Below are 20,384 nucleotides of genomic sequence, written 5' to 3'. Positions count from 1 at the left end.
AAAGTGATCTTCTGTTGGAGGATATCTTCCATCAGATCGGTCTTTAATGTAGACGTAGATCACAAAAAGCAGCAGATGGAGTTTGCCATGGAAAGTAATTTTATTTGTACCTGGAGGACTTTTCATTTATGTTGACTCAAAATTTGACATTAAAACTAATAGTTGGCTTTAGAAACAACAGTTTTTCCAGAGCAGCTGAGATTGGTTAGACCATGTTTCTTTCAATCTCAAATTCAATATAATATACTTAAAAGAAAGTGTGCAAAATATGTTGTTTATGGGTGTAACATGACTTTAATAGCGTGATACTGCACAATATTTACTTTTATCCAACTATTGCTGTTGTGCAGATAAAAGGCCACTTTACCACATGAATGTATGAGGAAATAATTCCAAAGGGTGTTTAGTAAAACTAAGCATCCACAAATTTATGTTCAGATACAATGCTTGACATGTAAGAAAAATGATGTCTCTATAGGTGTTCATATGCTTTCTCACTCAGGAATAAACTGTAAATATATTAATTAAGAAGATTTTAACATTAGATTTTTGTTTGAACCGTTTGTTCATGTCTTATTAACTACTGTAAGGGACCAAGGAGGGTAATTAGAGGCATCTATGTTCCTGGCAGGGGGCTCCACCCACTCCCATATGAGAGAATTGGGAACAGGTGTGGAAAAAGCCACACACCTGGAGCTGATCTCCTCACTGGGGGAGAATAAAGGAGAATCAGGGCAGTTGATCTGGTGGTCCATGCTGAGAGAAGATTTGTAATAGGTCTCCTGAATGAGTTAGATTTTCTGTTTTGTTTGACTTAGGTTAAATAAAAGCTCTGTTAACAGCTGACTTGACTGTCTTTGACTGCTGAGTTGCCACTATGTTGCTTGCCCTTTGTCCAATCCTGTTACACTGTTTGTAAGATGTAGCATACTATATTCATTATATTTACATCAGTATACTCGGATAGGTTTGTCTTTCAGGGCATTTGAGCTATGGTAAATATTGTGACCAATTTGATGTGGACATAAACATAATTGATCGGCAAATAAGTCTTTTGTATTTGTAGTGAACTAGTGTAGTGCCTGTTGAAAACTTGCTGAATGTTGGCCTGTGGTGTTGCTGCTACAATATCAAATGTGTCACGTTCTAAATGCACTAAAGTAGATTAGAGTAGTTCTCAAGATTCCTTCCTTGTGTAAGATTTAAATCTGTGTTTTTACTTTGATAAAGGGTATGTTTCTTCTGGGTCAGTGAAAAACAACATTTAATCCACCTGGATTACATTTTGTAAAACCACTAAACATGAAAACTTCCATGTGGATGAGTACTTTTTATCACTGTAAAAAAAAAAAAACAGAACAAGATTTAAACTATGTAGATTAAAGACATACCTGATCAAAACATTTGGGACACCAAACGTGCAGTTTTCAACATATTTATTGTTACAAGCACATAAGAGCAGACATGAACATGAGGCCAAATACAATTTGGCCATTGTCATAGAATATCATGAAACTACCTGGAATGAAGTTACTGTTTATATTTGGTAATATTGAATACAAAACAAAAACCTGAAAGCGTGAGTACTAGTCGTCTTTGAGACGAGAAGGCACAGCAGAAGCCAGCAGAGTCCAGTCCGCCTGCTCCTCATCCAACGTAACAGACAAAAGACGATAGACGTCCAACACAGACCAGACGGCCCCAAAGAAAACAGCATTTACCTCGAGTAATAATCCCAAGAAACAAACAAGTAACGAGTAAAAGGATACAGACAGCACGCCAGGCTGGTCATGCCTATAATTTGACCGTATGGCTTCTGTATACAGATATGTAGAAGTTAATGGTGCCAGTTATTAAGACATGCTTGTACTTCATTAAGCAGAGGCAATGTTTGGATGTTTTTAGGCTTGTGCTCCACCATCCCGCCTCCTTTTTTTTTTTTAACTCATCCGTATGGTATTCAGGAATGTGTGTTGCTTAGTCAAGGATATAATTTACGTATCAGTCCGAGTAAAAATATGTAAACAACCTTGCAGCTGGAAATACGAATACTCGCTTTAAAAAACAACATTCCTTTACATTAATCCTCCTGACTATGGAGAATAACACGAGACCCATCTCTTCAGACAATTTAGTATTGTGGATTCATTTTAAATTATTCTTCAGTAAACGCCTCAAAAGAGACAGGGATGAATGTGAAATTCTGCTTCTGACAGCATTTTATTCTCATACAAAAAAAAAAAAAATCTTCATTCCTTCAGTTGAGGGAAACTCTTCAAAACTCAAATGGCTTGTGGGTAAGAATAAGTGTCACAATGATCCCAGCCAGTCTCTTAGGCTCGCTTCATCCCCCGACCCATCAAGCAGGCAAAGACTGTCATCACCATTTTGGGCTTCACCTCCACAAGGTCTTCTGGGAGAGCGTAGACGCGTGCTCCGATCTTCCTTGCCATAGAGATGGCGTATCTAGGGACGAAGGAGAGGTTGACTCGTACAGAAACGTTCACACGCAGTTACCAAAATCGGTTCGTCGTAGCAAATCTTACTTGGCGTTCTCCAGCTTGTCCTCCTCGGAGAGGCTGCCGGTTCTTAACAGATCGTAGTTGACGCTGCCGGGCTGGATGGCGTCTATCAGTTCCACTACTGCCAAACTGCTGCTGATCTCCTTGTCCTGATCGCCACACGACACACAGATTAAGAGACTAACACCCGACTGATGGGTTATATGATCTGTTTATATCAAACCTGTGAGATGGGGTTTAACAAGCTAAAGCAAAAACAAAGACCTTTCAGTTTAGATTATTTAGTAAATTCCACATTAAAATATTCTCACACAAAGTTGTTTTTCACAGAAATGTAATCAAAAATAGAAAAAACAGGTTTACCTTAAAGCTTGAAATCTTGGTTGATTTTCCAGCGTCTGCCAATGTTTGGTTCACCCACTTTACGATGATGTCATCATTTACTTTCTGTCCATCACCCAGTCCCTCTAGTACATTCAACGTATATCTGAAAGCGTGGAGAAGCAGAACATTTGTTATATTATTAAACATGAACTGAACAGTAATTATTTTTCCACTGGTGCCCAAAGACTAGAAACGTAAAACATCAGGGAGGAAACTTTGATTCTGGAGAACATGTATAATCCTGGCAGCTTAATTTTGAGGAAGACTGGTTTGACATGGATGCGTCTTTTACATTTCAGATATTCATTTCTAATTTGTTCTTTTCTGAAGTGATCCTGATGCGGTTGTGTTTCACCTTCTCATCAGCTGCCACACCACGGCCAGAGTCAGGGTAGCGTTGCCATCGTTCAGGTCCTGCCCGCCGATGCCAACGAGGGAGAACTTGGCTGATTTGCCCAGCTCCACCGCATAGTTACAATTCTCCAACTGGAGGACAAAAAAATTGTTGGCAAAAAAGACGGCCAAAGCGGGTTTTTCTTTTTCTTTCTTTTTCCTTGTGTAGGAATGATTAAAAACAATCTGATTCACCTTTTTCATGTTGGTCCCCAGTTTGGGGTAGGGCGGCTTGTTGACCTTGTTGTTCCAGTCCACAGGTACTTTAATCCTCTCGTAGAGTTGAAGGATGACCATGGCATCCTGGAGGTCTCTAGAAGACAAGATTGTGTGAGATAATCATTAACAATGTGATAAATTATGAGTCCTCATCAGATACAGGAGAGAGATTATCTGTGTATTTGTATCTTGTGTGCGGTACGTACCCATACAGATGATTGACATGTGGGTTCACTCCCAGAGAGTTCATCCAGTTTCTGAATGTCCTCTCTTCCCGTGTCTCACCTAGACAGCAGAGGATCATGGGATTTAGGGGGCTTTTAGGTGACGTACTGGGGGTCTCAGTAATAGTCAGTGTAGTTCTAAACATGCTGCCTCATCAGAACTGAATTGGTCTGTTGTCACTCTGTTAGCTACATAAGCAAAATATCTGGTAACTACATTGTTATAAGTATATGTTCTGCATACTAACTAATGCATCCAGTAGGAGCTAACGTTAGGAGTGGCTCGTTGTCACATTATGAAAAAGAAAATATGTTTCTATGATAAAAGAAGCCTGTAAGCCAGTTGTTTAGCTAACACAATGCAACTATTTGTTCAGAGCTGGTTGTTCTCAGGCTGTTGCTGTAATCTCTCCGGTTGTTATTTGTGTATTTAGACCTTATTTGTTCGCAGCCAATTCTCCAGTGGACCTCCATGACGGTAGCAGCTACACCACTATGCTCCAATACCAGACCTGTAACTCTCTCCAGACCCACCTTCCAACAGTCCCCAGTTAATGTCCTCATTCTCAGGTTTGACCAGCGCCGGATATTTGTTGAACAGATTTGCCACGAAGGCGAGGTTGAGTTTGGGGTTTCCGCTGACAACGTCAGCCGGGGTGACAAACTGTCGACAGCCGAGTCTGTCGGCCTGCTGGAGCATGGCTTCGGCCCTCTTCAGGTCGTCCTTCTCCTGAACAACACACAAGAACCACATGCTCCGATCAGAGACACCGTACAGCTGTTATCATGTGGTGAAGATACTCAACCAGGAGTGCCGACTGTCAAAGTGCTTACGCTGAAGCCCGCCATGTTAATGTCTATGCGTGGCTGATCTTCATCGGTGCCTTTTGGAGAGATTTGATTCAGGAGGTGGAAATAGGCCCTTGAGTCCTGGAGAATCATACAAAGAAAAACAAATCCGATTTCTACCAAAGAACGAACAAGACAATCTGCTTTGTAACAAACTCGTGATTTTGCTCTACTCCAGGTGCAGTATTGATGAACTTGATGCTGCTTGTGAGCTACTTTCAATGTGCACACTATGTTTTATATTTTGTCTATCACCTACCTAAATCAAGTTATTTAGATGTTTTCTCTAGTCGTTCTGCATCTGCATTAGTCTTCCTTTATAAACACTACACTGGCATATCAAACGGTAAACAAATACAAAATTAGACTGCAGAAGGTTAAAATGCTTTGTTGAACACTAGTTAGAACAGTGGGAACAAAAGCAAGGTATCTCAGAAAACTTGCTGCGTATAAATTAGTCAAGCAAGAGATACTAACTAGGAAAAAAAAACGTAAGTATCATTGTCTCGTAATACTTTCAAGTGTTTTCTCTACCTGCGTCTAGATACACCAACTGGATTCAATGTTAGTGAGTCAGCCCACCTTGATGTCAGAGCTGAAGTTGTTGATCTTCTGCCAGCCAGCATTTTCCAGGTGAAAGTTTGCCCAGCGCAACAGCAGTTCTTCTGGAGACAGCTTCATCAGGTCCTCCAGGGTTTCCCCGTCTCTCAGCAATGCTGCCAGCGCTGTCGAGGAGTGTTAATGATCAGTTAAGACACTTGACAACCGACCAGGAAACCCAAGTGATGGGAGCCCAGGCTCAAATACACGTTAATGTAGTGGACCTATTAACGGTGTCCTGTACCTTCATTTCTGCTGAGCTCGATGTCAGCGAACAGACCAATCTTGATGATCTGCCACAGCAGGCCCAGCACCAAATGGGGCTTCCCCTCTTTTAGGTCTAAAGCGCCGATGTTTACCACATGGCAGCCGATGGCAGAAGCCGAGTTCAGGGCCAGGTTCAGATTCTCCTGCGAGGGGCAAAGCATCCAATGTTGGGAAGATCAAATAAAAGTAAGAGAAAGAGCAGCCCTGATGTACGGTAAATTCAACAGACCTGTATCGTAAACGGTGTCAGCTTCTTCTTGTTTATCGTCCTCTCATCAATAGTGTCCGGCACCGACAGGTTTATCATTTTGCTGTGCAAACGTACAAAACCAAACAATTTAGTAAGACATTTGATGCAGTATACTCATCGTAAAGTGATGAATGAATGAATGCTTTAAGAACCCGTTAAGAACCTTGGTGTCAAATGTTCGTCCTAGTGGCCAAACAGTTAATCATACAGACCTACTCTACAGATCTGAAATCTGTTAATCTAAACATGGCAAAGTGCAGATTTTAGCTGTCGAATGTTAACCAACACAATTACCTCGATTTACGGCAGCGTTTGCAATTTGGATTAAGTTACTTGAGTGATAAAAGTATTAAAATGACCTTGAACTAGTTATTTAACAAAAAAGCAACTCATATTTGGAACAATATGTAATCATTTCTGAATATTTCTAATGAATGTAGTACTATTGTATCAACAGCTCCTCTGCAATGAGAGGCAGAATGTTGTTATGGTCGACTGATATCCCAATAGAGGCTCCATTGTCTCTTTCAGCCACAATGTGATCACAACATTAAGTGCAGTGAGATGCGGGTATCTGACATTTATAGCAGGAGAGTAGCTAGGTGAGGGGGGGGGTGTCGTGTTGCCGGCTCGGGGTGAAAACAGGAACTCTCACCAGAGTACTATACCGTCTCCGACAGACGTGAAGAGGGAGTCTGTGTCGGGATTCATGGGCAGGACGTGTTGGCAGTCGGGGTCTTTTTCCAGAGCGGTGTTGATCCAGTTCACAAATGCATATCGCTCCTCCTCTGTAGGGGTGAACGCACACACACGGGCATCGGTTAAAAGCAAAACACCCTCATTAGAACGAGACACTATCGCTCATATTGAGTCATTTAAGTTGGTCCATTTGTTCATTGGTAAATGGAGCATCTATAGCTGAAGGGCAAACGGCACAGTCAGCAGTTAATGACCAACATCAGAGGCGACTGGAGAGAGTGTGTCCTACCAGAGAACGAGTGTTGTGTGCCTTCGCTCGACTGCACAGACGTTCCCCCGATAGCCAGGATGCCTTCTTTTCTGTTGATGACTTTGCGGAAAGTTTTTGCTATTTGACTGCCCTTCAGTTCCTGGACGATCTAAAAAGAGCCCAAAAAAATACTCAGAGACCAACTACCACCATGCCTCCGAAATCCTGCATGATTGTTTTAGGGTCAAATTCATGATTTGAGGATAAGAGATTGCATTGTAGAGGTTGCTTTGGCCAATAATAATAATTATTAACAGAATTGCCCTCTGCTGTTCATTTGTTTCATTAATAGCATGTTTGTAGCATCATCACATCAAATTTAACAAGGAAATGATCACAAAACATTTTAAAGCACAAATAATTTTCTGACATATACACTCAGTGGCCACTTTATTTTGTCGGTTATTTAAGTCCAATCTGAAGGTAGACTTTATGTCAGAACAGCTGTATAAGATTGCATTCGATTTCACAGGTGTACGTATTAAAGTGCCCACTGACAGCGAGAGAAATCACAACCATGTCAATCATTACGCTGTTATTCTGGTGAAGTGATTCATAACAGCTTTCACAGATCATTTTTGCCTCCACAAATCACTCATGATGGATATTTGTCATTCATTTAAATAAAATAAAGACTTAATCAGTAGATTCATCAATGGTGTAAAAACACTTTTTTTTGCTGCAGCCATACTTATGTGTAAAAGCTTCAATCATCCTCTCTCCTTTTACTGTTGTTGTCGTGTAGAGCTCCTGTTAGCCTCCATGACAGCCAGCTGGCTAAAAGGCTGAGAAGATAAGATGAACATCTACACTAGTGAGTTCTGAACTATTGAAATGGGCTGAAAAACACTGTTAATGTAAGATGAAAGGTCCAGGAAGACTTCGGGTTGAAGGGTTCATAGAAGAAACTGATGTTGTGCATTTAAGTACACTGCACTGATTTAAAGTGAGGCTGTGCATTCACCACTCCTCTAATTTAAGTATTAGTGTTCAGTGTGTGTGTGAGTGAGAGCCAGTATACCATTATCAACAGTAACAGTACACCACCAGGGCTCCACACTAACACCACCCTCTTGTCCCCACATTCCAATATTAAATAATTACCTCTAAACAATAAATCAGTCTCAACAACAACTAATGGGACCACAGAGAGCTCTGTGGTTCATACTTTGATAAGACGTATTCTGTGGCATTGTACTTCCTGAACCTGAAGTTATCGCTGCTTCATCAGTGACCTCAGCCTCCCGGCCGTCAGTGTAACCACAATGAGCTATTCAGCCCGACTCTGAGACTGTGAGCACGAGGTCACAGGGTGCCAGCTTGCATTTTTTGGGCTTCTCTGGGTAAAAGAGGTAACCACAATAAGACAATCGTGACCTTGCAAAGACGATAAGGATTTCAAGTTAATTCAGCAACTTCAGTTTAACATTCAGCTTCACATTCATTTGTATTTAATCTGGTTTGTTATCAACCATAACAACATATTTTAAAGGGGTGTTTTATGTGGAGACACACACACACACACACACACACACACACACACACACACACACACACACACACACACACACACACACACACACACACACACACACACACACACCTTTCTACCACAATGGCACAATGCTGTTTGGCAGCTAACTGGAAAGTCCCAGATGTCCTCCCTTCCCCCCGGCACATGTACACAGCACAACAAGGACAGAGAAAATTGACAAGAAAACTTTCTCCAACTTTGTCGACACCATGATCTGATTTTGGAAAGTAACCAGAGAAAGTGTATCCACATTTAACAACAGATAATTCCAAAAAAAGGATCTGAGTCTTGTATCAGTGACATCCTTTTGATCACTTCAAATCTATATTTTTTTAATTATATTACATTTTTTGCTGGATTTGATTCTGTGTGACAATTAATTGGCTGGTTTTATTTCATTGTTGTCTTGAAATGTTTCATCCTGATTTTCGCATGTAAAGGACCTTGTTTCTTTGTTTGTTAGGTGCTGTAAAATTTGATTTAATTTGATTATTTCCATTATTATTATCATTATTATTTTACACACAACTTGGGCTACATCTACAAAAGGTACTCTATGAACTGGAAACCATAAAGAGTACCTCAAATTTGAAGTAAATAACAGCTTAAGTTCAAGACTGAAACACATTCCAGGTGGAATCCCGATATTTGGGCACCGTTGGTACTAACGGCCAACTAAAAACAGCCACCCACCCTAAAACGGGTCACTTGAAAAGAAAAAAAAAACACAGCTGAAAACGGTCTTTTGGTCGACCCCTCTGATAGTGAGATCTTGAATTAGCTGCACTCCTGAACCAGAAGCTGCCTCTGTGAATGACTGCTCAGTCATCACTGCTGAAACTACATACTGGAACTCACACCACTTTGCTGACCTCACTTCCACATCCCCTGAGTATGTATACATGCGTGTGTGTGTGTGTGTGTGTGTGTGTGTGTGTGTGAGTGAGAGACTCGTAGAGGCATTTCAACTCCGTTGTGCGTGGAGCTGCTCAAAATTGCTCTGCGTAGTGGCCCCACCCAGGAGGGCGAGGTGCTTTTAGGCAGAACAGAAAACAAAGACCAACTCAGAGTAAGAAAAGCTCAGAGCAGAGCGCTAAAACTCGTCAAGCTCGACGGTGCAAACTCCTCCGAGCTCTGCTTAACGTACCGACAGAAACTCCTCGAAGCTGATCTTATTGTCCTGGTTGCGATCCAGTTTCTGGATGATCTCTCGAACCATGTATCCAGGCTGGCAATGGCCGGTGTCTTTAAGGAGTTCATTGAGCTCATAATCACAGATATATCCATTGCCGTCCAGATCTACAGAAAACCCCAAGAAAGAACCATTAGACACCAGGATATTTGGTACAGGTGAGGCTGGAAGACCTTATGATAATATACTCACGGTAACTTGGCTTTTACTCACCACATTTGCCAAAGATCTCTCTCATCTCCTCCACCTCCTCTTTTGATATTTTTCCAGTCATGTTTCTGTGATTGACCCGAGGTGGTCAGTCAGAGAAAAGTGGGACTGCGGAAAAGAAAAGAGCACAGAGTCGTCAACAGGGTCTTGAAACGACAGACCCATCCAGACTGCTGAACGCTCACAACCTTTCTGCCTCCTCCAACAGAGAAGTGACCTTTCCTCCAGGCGGAACAAAAGTCACCCCCCATCTTCTGTCAGGACTTAAAGTAGTGCGTACCTCATATATCCACCATGTCCACACTGATCCCCACCCCTGCTGATCCTATCTACTGTTCTCTTTGGTTTCTAATTTCAGCTCTTTTTCCTTTTTCCAAGCATGTCTCGCTCCCATAATCAAAGTAATTTCCTGTTCCATTGTACAGCAATGAGCCCATGCTGTAACACAAATGCCGAAGAAGCTGAGACCACTGCACTCTTTTCATGATTTTACACAGCACTCTCTGACAAAGTTGTTTGCTACAACAGCATGTTCTCCAAATCCTCGAAAACTGACCGTTTTTGCGGTAATCTATAGTTGTTTTTTTGCTCTTTCATTGGCTCTACAAAGCAGATTTCAATCATTTCATTTTAGTGTTTATGCGACGACATCACATCTGGATTATTTGTGAGGCTTCTTCGAGGGCTACTTCTCTTAAAAGCCTGATATGCTGGTTTATCACAAAGCTGTTTGGGGTATTTTTTACATTTTAGAAGAGACCAGTGTCCTCACCAAGCAGAAAGATTAATTCAAGTGTGTAAAGACTCAAGTCACATGAGCCAGCGAGACTCAAGTCTCGGTTGTTTTGCTCTTCTCAAAAACCACAGTGTTCCTGAACTCCTTTGAGGAAAAGCGGCCGTCTGAAAAGTCACTGAAAATAAGGAATTCCTTCTGAGTGCCTCCTTCCCGTTCTGCATTGGCGGAGGAATGCATGAGGCCCGGGCAGACCGAGCTTCGCTTACACAGAGGTGAGCAGGGTGTGCTGCCTCGCTCTCCGAGGCTAAACCGGTACGGTGGCATTCCTCTCCAACGCAAATGTTCAGAAAACAAAAGATGAGGTTTATAATGCGGTGAGCGAAGGATCCCAGATTTTTCCAGACAGTAAAGTGTTCCCATTTCCTGATTTAAAGTACAGATTGGTTTTTTTTATACAGTGTATTAGTCAGAACGTCTGGGCAAGGCTATTTCTGGCTTCCACAGGGCTACATGTGTAAAATAAATATATATTAAAAGGGAATAGTTAAATGTCCAGTTAGTCAAACAGACTATAATCCCGCTGATTATTAATAATAAATATTAAAAAGGGTAATTTAAGCCTGAATTGGTGAATTTCTTTAAATGGTTTCAGCCCATCTAGTCTTCCGGTGTCCACAGCAGTCTCACATTCAAGCAGACAAACAATGAACAAAAGGTCCAGTAACCATGCATCCTCTTTCATGAATGAACCTATTAATAGAACTCATGAAAGATGATTCAACGGTAGCCATGTGGTCTCCCAGATGTGACTCAGTTGCTCAGTTAAAACTAACACTTTGCCCGACATAATCAAAAGTGAGTATCCCGACAAAGTCATTCAGATGAAATGCTTTTATTCATTAAAAAAAAAAAAGCCAGATACAATATACAACTGGTTCGAGGTAATAACAAGGCCAGATTTGTCACTTTAATCAGCACCAACACCAACAGTGATACCTTTAAAATGCCACTCTGTGAATCACAGAGAACAGGGCGTTTTTCCTTCTACAAAGTACTACTAAATCGGGGCAAGAACACAAACTCCTGACTAAACCATTAGGAAAATGACGACGCCGGTGTTGCTATATTTAACTTTGCTCCAAAAAGGATGTGAAATGTGGACCGCTGAAGTCAGCCCCAGCTACAATAAAGGGCCCGACAAACACCCCCTCCACCTCGCCAGCCCTTCGTCACACCCCGGACAGAGGGAGAGTGAAAACAGAAGAGGGGGTTAAGTACATGGAGCCGAGGGCACAGATGGCAGGCGACAACTGTGAGGCGAATCACTGGTGCCCCAGAAGAATGGAGCGCTTGTAACCAACCGACACAAACAACGGCAATAAATCCCGTGTCACACTAGAAAGTGAGTTCAAGAGCGTCAGGCTCCTATAAGACAGTTGCCGTCTTTGACAGCTGGACTGTGTGATCGGAGAGAGGAGAAAAATTCCTGCGCTCTACAACACGGCAGCAAGCTCCTAAATGGAGCGGCTAATGTTGGCCTAAAAGCATATCAATACTACTGATGGAGTTCAAACACATTATAGACCCAAAAGGCCCGCAGGTCATCCAGGGCCATGTGATGTCTAGCAGTGGCAAAACAAGAGCAGCTGGACTTGTAGTTCAGACATTTTCACCGCTCACTCATCCAAGAAGCTCACACACACAAGTAGTTTCTCTCCGAGCATTGGCTTTAATTGTCGAGCCGAAAAAAACAGCACATTTCTGCCGTTTATGATCGCCTTTTGCGGGATCTTGCAGTCGATTGAAAGTGAAGGGCTGTTCCCAGAGTTAAATGTGTAGAGCCGACACACCCCACCTCGTCAGTGCTTCGTCCACACAGCTACATGGGAAATGTGAGGCACACAAATAGACCCGAGTGTGGTCGAGTTCATACACGCACACACCCAACATAGTCTGCAAGAACATTTTTTTACTCCGTCACAATCACCCGCAGATGTGAGTCAAACTGACTCATAAAACGCCAGTGTGTGACAGCAGCCTCCTTTATTTTCCCACTCAGGCCGTTGTGGAAAAGAGAAGCACGGCCACAATGACAGGTGAGGAGAAGGTGACGACAGCAAATGCTGTGTGTGGAGTTTACACAACTCTGACATCATGCGCAGCTGCAAGGCTGAGTCTAGCGGTGTTATAAAGGCTTACAAAGCGAAGGTAAATGGTGAATCATCATGGAAATATTCAAATGAAATGGTCCCGTGAAAGCATCCCTAACCGTGAGCAGCTAATCTTTACAACTTAATTATTCCCGAAATGAAAGGCTATAGGTGTAGTAAAGGATGCAGCAGGTATAAGAGGCCTGTGCCAGCAGAGGTTATAACACAGGAATCCCGACTAACCATCACTTAGGAATGTCATTGGACAGGTTAGTGAGGTGCTGATGAATCAGATGGGTCGGGCTGTTAATGCTAGAGGTAATCAGCCACACCTAGAAGGGTTTGCCATTACTCAACAAAAGCAATGCAAAGCATTATCCTTTAAACGCTGCATAATCAGACAGTACAAGGCACGGTCACTGTGGAATGCCACACTTTCCTCACGCTAACATGACGTGTGTCCCTGAGCGAGATACTCTATCCCTCACTGCTACAAGGCCATTGTCATGTAGCTGACTTCACAAGCAGGGGGACGTATACATGGAGACAATTTGTGTGTGTGATAAATAACTATTATTTTTTGTTGTAGTACATGTACGGTAAAAAAAGAGAGCAGTCCAATCCTCAAATCTGACTTCTATGCAGTACTTTGATAAAAGAGTTCATGTTTTTTTGGACAATTCATTCTTTATACTATTTATCCCTATGTGTACGTATATGCTGATTTAGATTAAAGACTTCTTTAAAAAAAATGTTATTCACAAAGTAACACATTCAAAGGATTGTATAGGTGTATAGGATTGTATGGAGAGCGCTGTCTAATCGTAATAAGCTTGAAAAAACAAAAACGTAAAAACAAGTGCAGATAATAAGTAACTGGATTACTTTCACTGCGTTGTAAAAACAAGTGACGGCACCTGTTTAAAATCCTGACAGTGCAGAAAGTAGGGCAACCTGTTCATTCGCACAGGTGTCAGCGTGTTTAAGAGCAGAAACCAAATACAAGCACCCTCCTCCCTCCTCCTCCTAATCCTCCTCGTCTGTCTGGTTTGTCTTTACAGAGACAACATCAGACGTAAAGACTGTACTGAAAACACCTACAGTACGTGCTCTAATGGGATTCTGCAGCATGAATAAGGGAAACTCACGTTTGACTTAGCTGATGTAAAGCATAGTACACATACCACACGCACACATTCACGGGCAATTTCACCACACCAATCAGGTTAATGACAGGCACAGTTCAAATGATTTACAGCTCGTTTTCTTCCCCGCAGACGATGTGCAAACATTTTTTTCCCCACTGTTGACACTATGAACAATACTTTATCTCCTGTCCTGATATCATTAATGGATGTAATACTTTTGTATTAAACAATCAAACATATTTTACAACATATCTATCAAAGTATGCCACTGCACAAGTAAAACAAGAGACTGCAACAGCAGTGATGCAAGGGAAAGGACAACTGATGAGGGCCTGCACGCACAACACAGTTCTTGTTCTAAGTCTCAACATTTATGAAGTTAATATGCGGGACTTTCCGATACTATCAGACTGTCCTGTTGTTCAAGGCTGTGCTAACAGTGATCCACGATTGGGATCCCAGATGTACATGTGCTGCAGCACCAGATGGCTCGACAGGAAAGATCTGGTAAATCACTCAGAGCAGTAAACCAGTTTACACGAGCACAACATCCCACTTAAATAAAGAGCATATAGGAAGTCTTTTAGAGGATCAATAATGCCAAATCATGTACAGTGAAGTGTGGCACATACAATAACATACATTAAAACACGAGACCTGATGTTACACACACACACACACACACACACACACACACACACACACACACACACACACACACACACCGAGCATTAAAAGTGACCCATGCTTTACAGTGATGCTACTAGTTACCTTGTGTTGCCTAAGTTCTGTCTTTGAGTAGTAGAGTCAGTTACTTATACTAAAAGTGATCACAAATTAAAAGAGGCTACTGTATTTCATGATTTCTAGGAGCTATCCAGCGCCCAGAGGAGGACTCATAGGATGAATAGGCTACAGTGAAGGTGTAGCTAAAGCTAGCTGGCTAGCGACAAATACGTAAGTTTTACGCGCAGGAAACTGTCCCTGTTTACTCCTCCAACTCCATCCCTCTACACGGAGGATAACGGATATCACGGAGAGGGAAGACCAAGACGAGGAGGACATTTTTTAGTAAACGCTACCGAGACAAACTCTGTCTGTAAGTAGTTGTTGGGCTAGAAGTTGCCAGGAAATTGGTACTCACTGTCGGTGCGCCTGAAATTTCCAGACAGCGTCCAGTCTGCAGTCCTGCCTCCTCCACGTAGAGACAAAAGTAGAGGCAGCAGTGGGAATGTTGGCCTCGCCCAGTCGGCGACGTCACCACCAGACGTTGATATCCGGCCTGTGGAGTAGTATCTGTTGCAAAACAGCTACAACTAAATATGTTTAAGATAATAAAACGTCTTAAATTCTGAATTTAAAAAACATTAGTTCATAACAAAACGTTTTTAAAGAGATTAACAGATGAGGGCAGCACGGTGTCTGTTTCTTCAGTTTACAATTAGTTTGTTTCTAATGAATATTTGACCTTGTTTCATCCAGGTTATGTTGACTTAAAAGGATAATTCTGGATATTGATTGTTTGAATGTAACTAAGCTACCTCCAGTTTTAACTGAGGCCATCTGGATGATGTAACCTAGATGGCATCATATGAAAGTAAAGATGTGGCCCAAAGGCTGACCCTGGAAGCAATAACATCAGAATACACAAACAGACTGAAGTCAGCTTGCAGTTGAAATTAGGAGAGTAGAAGCTGAAGAATAGTGTGCTAATAAATTATTAATATCCAGACATCCATCAGTGATGTTTCCTTGTAATGTAACCTACTAGAGGGCCAGTGTTTAAAGAAATATACTATCAGCAAGGTCTACAAGAAGTCGTTGATGAGGTGGCTCAATGGGGACATAATGATGGTTTTAGATAAATAAATAACAATGATGCGATTCAAAGAGAGTTTACCTGAGGGTTTAAACATGTTTGATTACTCACGGTCAAAGCATCAACAAAATAGTATAATTTAAAAAACAAACAATAACTATAATGAGGACCTGTCTAACTTGTGTAATGACTTACATGATTTACAGGGACAATTCAGTGACAAGAGATCAGTACACAAATGATGGTATACACAGTGGGGATGTTGACAGTGTTGATGATTTTCTTACTCTTATGTTGTGCATGCAAATCACTTTAGCAATAAACTAGATGCAAAGGCATTTACACAGTAGCAGTACAAGAAGACAAGTAAATGCTGCTTCTGCTTGTACTATGTTGAAGGGGAAGAGGAGACTGGCTTAATATGGGAAACTGCTCATAGAACTTTGCTCGAATAGAGAAATGCAAGGAAGTTATTTGTAACAAATGTTGAAAAAGTAGCCTGTTAATACTGCTTGTATAAGAATAGAAGAGGGTTTGAAGAAGTCAAAATATTTTCCTTGAAATATGAGGCACAGAGTGAGATGATGAGAGCTGAACTTAGGGACAAGGATATGTAAGTATTGACACTAAATAATATCCTATTAAAGAACCAGTATTTAGGATTTGGGGGATCTGTTGTAAGAAATGGAATATACTATTCTCTTCATGCTCTCACTGAAAATAAAAATATTTCCTCTTCCACAGAGACTGCCATGTTGCACCATCATGTTTATACAGTAGCCCAGATCTAAAGACGGCCTTTCACAAGTTTACGTTGAAGCTTGAGTTTGGTGGTGTGAATGCGCTGTTGAGAGACTACATGGAAGAAAGAAGAGGAATAAGTGGTTTGCTGGTGCTGGCTAACCAGTTTGTGTTGTGAGAGGTTTTCAGAACAAAAATGTTGACTACTGGACGGCATACGTATTATTTAAAACAAGAAAAAGCAAGGGAGCGTGAATTCTTTTTGTCAAATATGCAAAAACCTGAAGAAGTGAAACTAAATCGGGACAGCCAACAGCAGAAAACAAGGATAAACGTTGGTGTGGCCTTTCCCAAAAGTAAATCACTGATGTGGTACAAATTTGTTCCAGAGTGACACTGAAGTTGACTGTCTTCTTCTGCTGGACAGATAATTTAGCCTACCAACCTAGGCCACTGTATTCTCTTCTACAGGCTTGGGCAGGGAGGGGCGGGGGTATTCAGTTGGTTGCAATCTGCAACCACACTTCTAGATGTCAGTAAATCCCGCACACTGATCCTTTAACTCAGGGGTTCTTAACCTTTTTGACCTCGGGGCCCAACTTTTCAAGTACAAAGTGGCCCAGGCCCATTCAAATAATAACACTGTATTGGTTTAACTAATTGATCTCACTCTTAGTTTGATCTGTATTCAATAACAAAATCAAATTCACTTACAGTTTAACAAGCAAAAACCTTGTCAAATAAATGACATGATACAATGTGATCATCACATTTATGTATCATGTGTATGTAAACCTGCATACAAATACAACAAGACGCCCAACAGGCTAACAATTTATGGAACAAATCAAGGTATTACAAGAACAAATTTAAAGGCTCAAGTCAGGCTTATTAACACAAAAATAACTAATAATTAGATTTTACTACAGAAAAAAAGGAGGGACTCTCAAAAAAACTGAGAAAAAAATGGAAATTTGATAAATATGTGGTAATAAAATAAATTCAAAATAATAAGTTTCAAATTAAATAAACTGTAAATAGAATTGAAATAAAGTGCAAATGAAAATATAGCCTTATAATATGCGAATTATATGCTTCAGCAGTCTTAATTTTTGCATGGCAGAACCAGAAGTTGTTCTTCATATCTGTGACAAATGAACAATAACAACAGTCACAACAGTCCACACACTGGGCTCTCGGCTCTGCCTCTTACCTCCGTTCACAAAGCAGTACTTAATGAAGTCAGGATTGTAAATTTAGACTTTTCGGGGGGTTTGGCACCACTTTCGTCTTCCTTTTTTAGTTTTAAATTAGTGCTGGGCAACAATTAACATTTTTAATTGTGATTAATCACATGATTTTCTGCAATTAAACGCATTGTTATACGCAATGTTCAATAATTAATTAAAAAGTAGTTTATTGTGCACTTTTATTTTAAAAGTACTGCTATATGAACAAAAGTGCAATAATATTTGGTTTGCAAACACTTTAAACAAATTAGGTTATTTTTAACAGCAGTATTCCCTTTACACAGTAGAAGTTAAAATACAGTTAAAATGATTCTAATCGAATTCTAATTCTAATTCTAATAGATATTCAGCCGGTGTTCACAACTTTATTTTCATGTGTGTAATAGATGCAATTTGAAATATACACCTTGAAGAGACCAGGAAGAGACACCACACAAACAGCTGTTCATCGCTCGCTGCCCGGTTCTTGTGTTAAAAATGTCCGCTTAATAATAATAAAAAAACTGCATTAATGCCCAATAAAATAATTGTCGGCGTTACTTAATTAATGCTTTAATGCGATAATAACACGTTAACTTGCCCAGCACTATTTTAAATACTTCCCCATATCTTTCGCTACACCTCTCCGGGGAGCCATCACCTTAACGTGGTGGAGAGGTTTAAGTGCCCCCATGACCCTGAGGGCTATGTTGTCTGGAGCCTAGAGCTCCTGGTAGGGTCTCCCATGGCAAATTGGTCTCAGGCGAAGGGCCAGACTAAGAATGGTTCAAAACCCCCAATGAAAAAACAAAGAAGTGTTGAGGAGATCCTGCCTGGAGGAAGCCCGGGGTGTGAGGCGCCAGGCGGGTGTGGGGATACTCACAAATCCCCGGCTGAGTGCCGCTGCGTCGGAGTTTACCCCGGTGGACGAGAGGGTCGCTCCCTACGCCTGCGGGTTATGGGGGGGAAAACTCTGACTGTTGTCTGTGCATATGCACCGAACAACAGTTCAGAGTATTCGGCCTTCTTAGAGACTCTGACTGGAGTCCTGTATGGGGCTCCAGAGGATACCTGGAGAGGCGTGATTGGGAGGAACGGCCTCCCTGATCTAAACCAGAGCGGTCGTTTGATGTTGGACTTCTGTGCTAGTCATGGATTGTCCATAACGAACACCATGTTCGAGCATAAGGATGTTCATAAGTGTACGTGGTACCAGAGCACCCTAGGCCGAAGGTCGATGATCGATTTTGTTATCGTATCATCAGATCTGAGGCCATAGGTTTTGGACACTCGGGTGAAGAGAGGGGCGGAGCTGTCAACTGATCACCATCTGGTTGTGAGTTGGGTCAGAGGGTGGGGAAAAACTCTGGACAGACCTGACAAGCCCAAACGGGTAGTGCGGGCAAACTGGGAACGTCTGGAGGAGGCCCCTGTCCGGGAGATCTTCAACTCACACCTCCGGCGGACCTTTTCTAGCATCCCTGTGGAGGTTTGGGGCATCGAACAGGAATGGACGATGTTCAAAGCTTCTATTGCCAAAGCTACGGCAGTGAGCTGTGGTCTCAAGGTCTTAGGTGCCTCAAGGGGCGGTAACCCTTGAACACCGTGGTGGACACCGGTGGTCAGGGAAGCCTTCCGACTGAAGAAAGAGGCCTTCCGGGATATGTTATCCTGGAGGACTCCTGAGGCAGTTACAAGGTACCGACAGACCCGAAGGGCTACAGCTGCTGCCGTGAAGGAGGCAAAGCAGTGGGTGTGGGAGGAGTTCGGAGTAGCCATGGAGAAGGACTTTTGGTCGGCACCAAGGTGTTTCTGGAAAACCATCTGGAACCTCAGGAGGGGGAAACGAGGAAACATCCAAGTTGTATACAGTAAGGATGGGACTCTGTTGACTTCAACTGAGGGGGTAATCGGGCAGTGGAAGGAGCACTTTGAGGAACTCCTGAATCCGACTAATACGCCCTCTATGGTAGAGGCAGAGCTGGAGGCTGATGGGGGAGCATCATCAATTTCCCTGGTCACTGAGGTAGTCAAACAACTCCACAGTGGCAAAGCCCCTGGGATTGATGAGATCCGTCCAGAAATGATGAAGGCACTGGGTGTGGAGGGGTTGTCTTGGATGACATGTCTCTTCAACATTGTGTGGAGGTCTGGGACGGTGCCTAGCTTTGTTGGTTCTCACGCTTGCCGCCGTAGCGCGAGCCTCCGCAGATCGCTTGTGAGCTTCGGGCAAGAACGGAGGCGTTTATACTGTGTGTGCTGTGCGTATTTCTCTGAAACACCAGAGTACGTACAAATATAATTAACTGCGAGGAATCAAAAAGACAACAAGTGTAACCAAACATGGCCTGTCTCGTACAGCACTAGCCGCTATTGGCCTGATTCGTCACTTCTGTCGTTTCGCACTTTCCGGTCTTTTTGCGCTTATTTTCCTTAGCGATTGCCATCCAAAACGGAAGTAATATTAATTCATACATATCAAATAATCTACATGTCAAATTTCATGAATATATATGGACGTTTACATGTCTAAATACTATAGGAAAGTGACTTTGATGAGAGAAAGCAGAAAGAACACTCGGGCGACACTCTTTACTCTGAAAAGTGTCTCTGTATTTTCACCACACTGCTAATATGAGTTAGCATATGAGTGTAGTTTGTAGCTAGCTTTACACTACTTTGTCTAGCCAATGAAAATATAGCATTGATGTGTGACATAATCTGTTGTCGAGGGGAGGGAGGCAGAAATGTTGTCTGAAAAAATTGTTGTGGCCGCAGGAAAAACGACAAAGAATCATAGCGCAGGCAGCTGTTTGTTTATTTTTAGCTCTGAAATATAACAGCAGACATATGTAAAATAAAGTGTTTTTCTTGTTTATCATAAGCCAGGCTACATAAAGTATATTCA

General features: G+C 41.9%; 1 protein-coding gene across 1 annotated transcript; it reads right to left on the bottom strand.

Moving 5' to 3' along the window:
* Positions 1-1,419: 1,419 nt before the first annotated feature.
* Positions 1,420-14,917, bottom strand: LOC137876619 (plastin-3-like). Its single transcript, XM_068716359.1, has 16 exons — positions 14,832-14,917; positions 9,657-9,761; positions 9,399-9,550; positions 6,697-6,826; positions 6,364-6,496; positions 5,688-5,769; positions 5,436-5,601; positions 5,174-5,316; positions 4,577-4,672; positions 4,277-4,472; positions 3,725-3,803; positions 3,495-3,612; positions 3,262-3,392; positions 2,886-3,009; positions 2,547-2,671; positions 1,420-2,466 (listed from the first exon to the last, which is right to left on the bottom strand). The coding sequence occupies exons 2-16, from the start codon at positions 9,715-9,717 to the stop codon at positions 2,334-2,336; spliced, it is 1,869 nt and encodes a 622-aa protein (XP_068572460.1). The 5' UTR covers positions 9,718-9,761; positions 14,832-14,917; the 3' UTR covers positions 1,420-2,333.
* Between the last annotated feature and the right edge of the window lie 5,467 nt (positions 14,918-20,384).

Source organism: Cebidichthys violaceus, unplaced genomic scaffold, assembly GCF_023349555.1.
Source record: "Cebidichthys violaceus isolate CVI_PGR_0920_01 unplaced genomic scaffold, fCebVio1.0.p SCAF_20, whole genome shotgun sequence".
Lineage (NCBI taxonomy): Eukaryota > Metazoa > Chordata > Actinopteri > Perciformes > Stichaeidae > Cebidichthys > Cebidichthys violaceus.
This window is presented reverse-complemented; position numbering and strand designations above follow the sequence as displayed.

Excerpts from the sequence above, each read along its gene's own strand:
- LOC137876619 (XM_068716359.1), bottom strand. The coding sequence starts at position 9,717 with ATGACTGGAAAAATATCAAAAGAGGAGGTGGAGGAGATGAGAGAGATC. Across the intron at positions 6,497-6,696 it reads CACACAACACTCGTTCTCTG|AGGAGGAGCGATATGCATTT; the intron begins GTAGGACACACT and ends TCACCCCTACAG. Across the intron at positions 4,473-4,576 it reads TTAACATGGCGGGCTTCAGC|GAGAAGGACGACCTGAAGAG; the intron begins GTAAGCACTTTG and ends TGTGTTGTTCAG.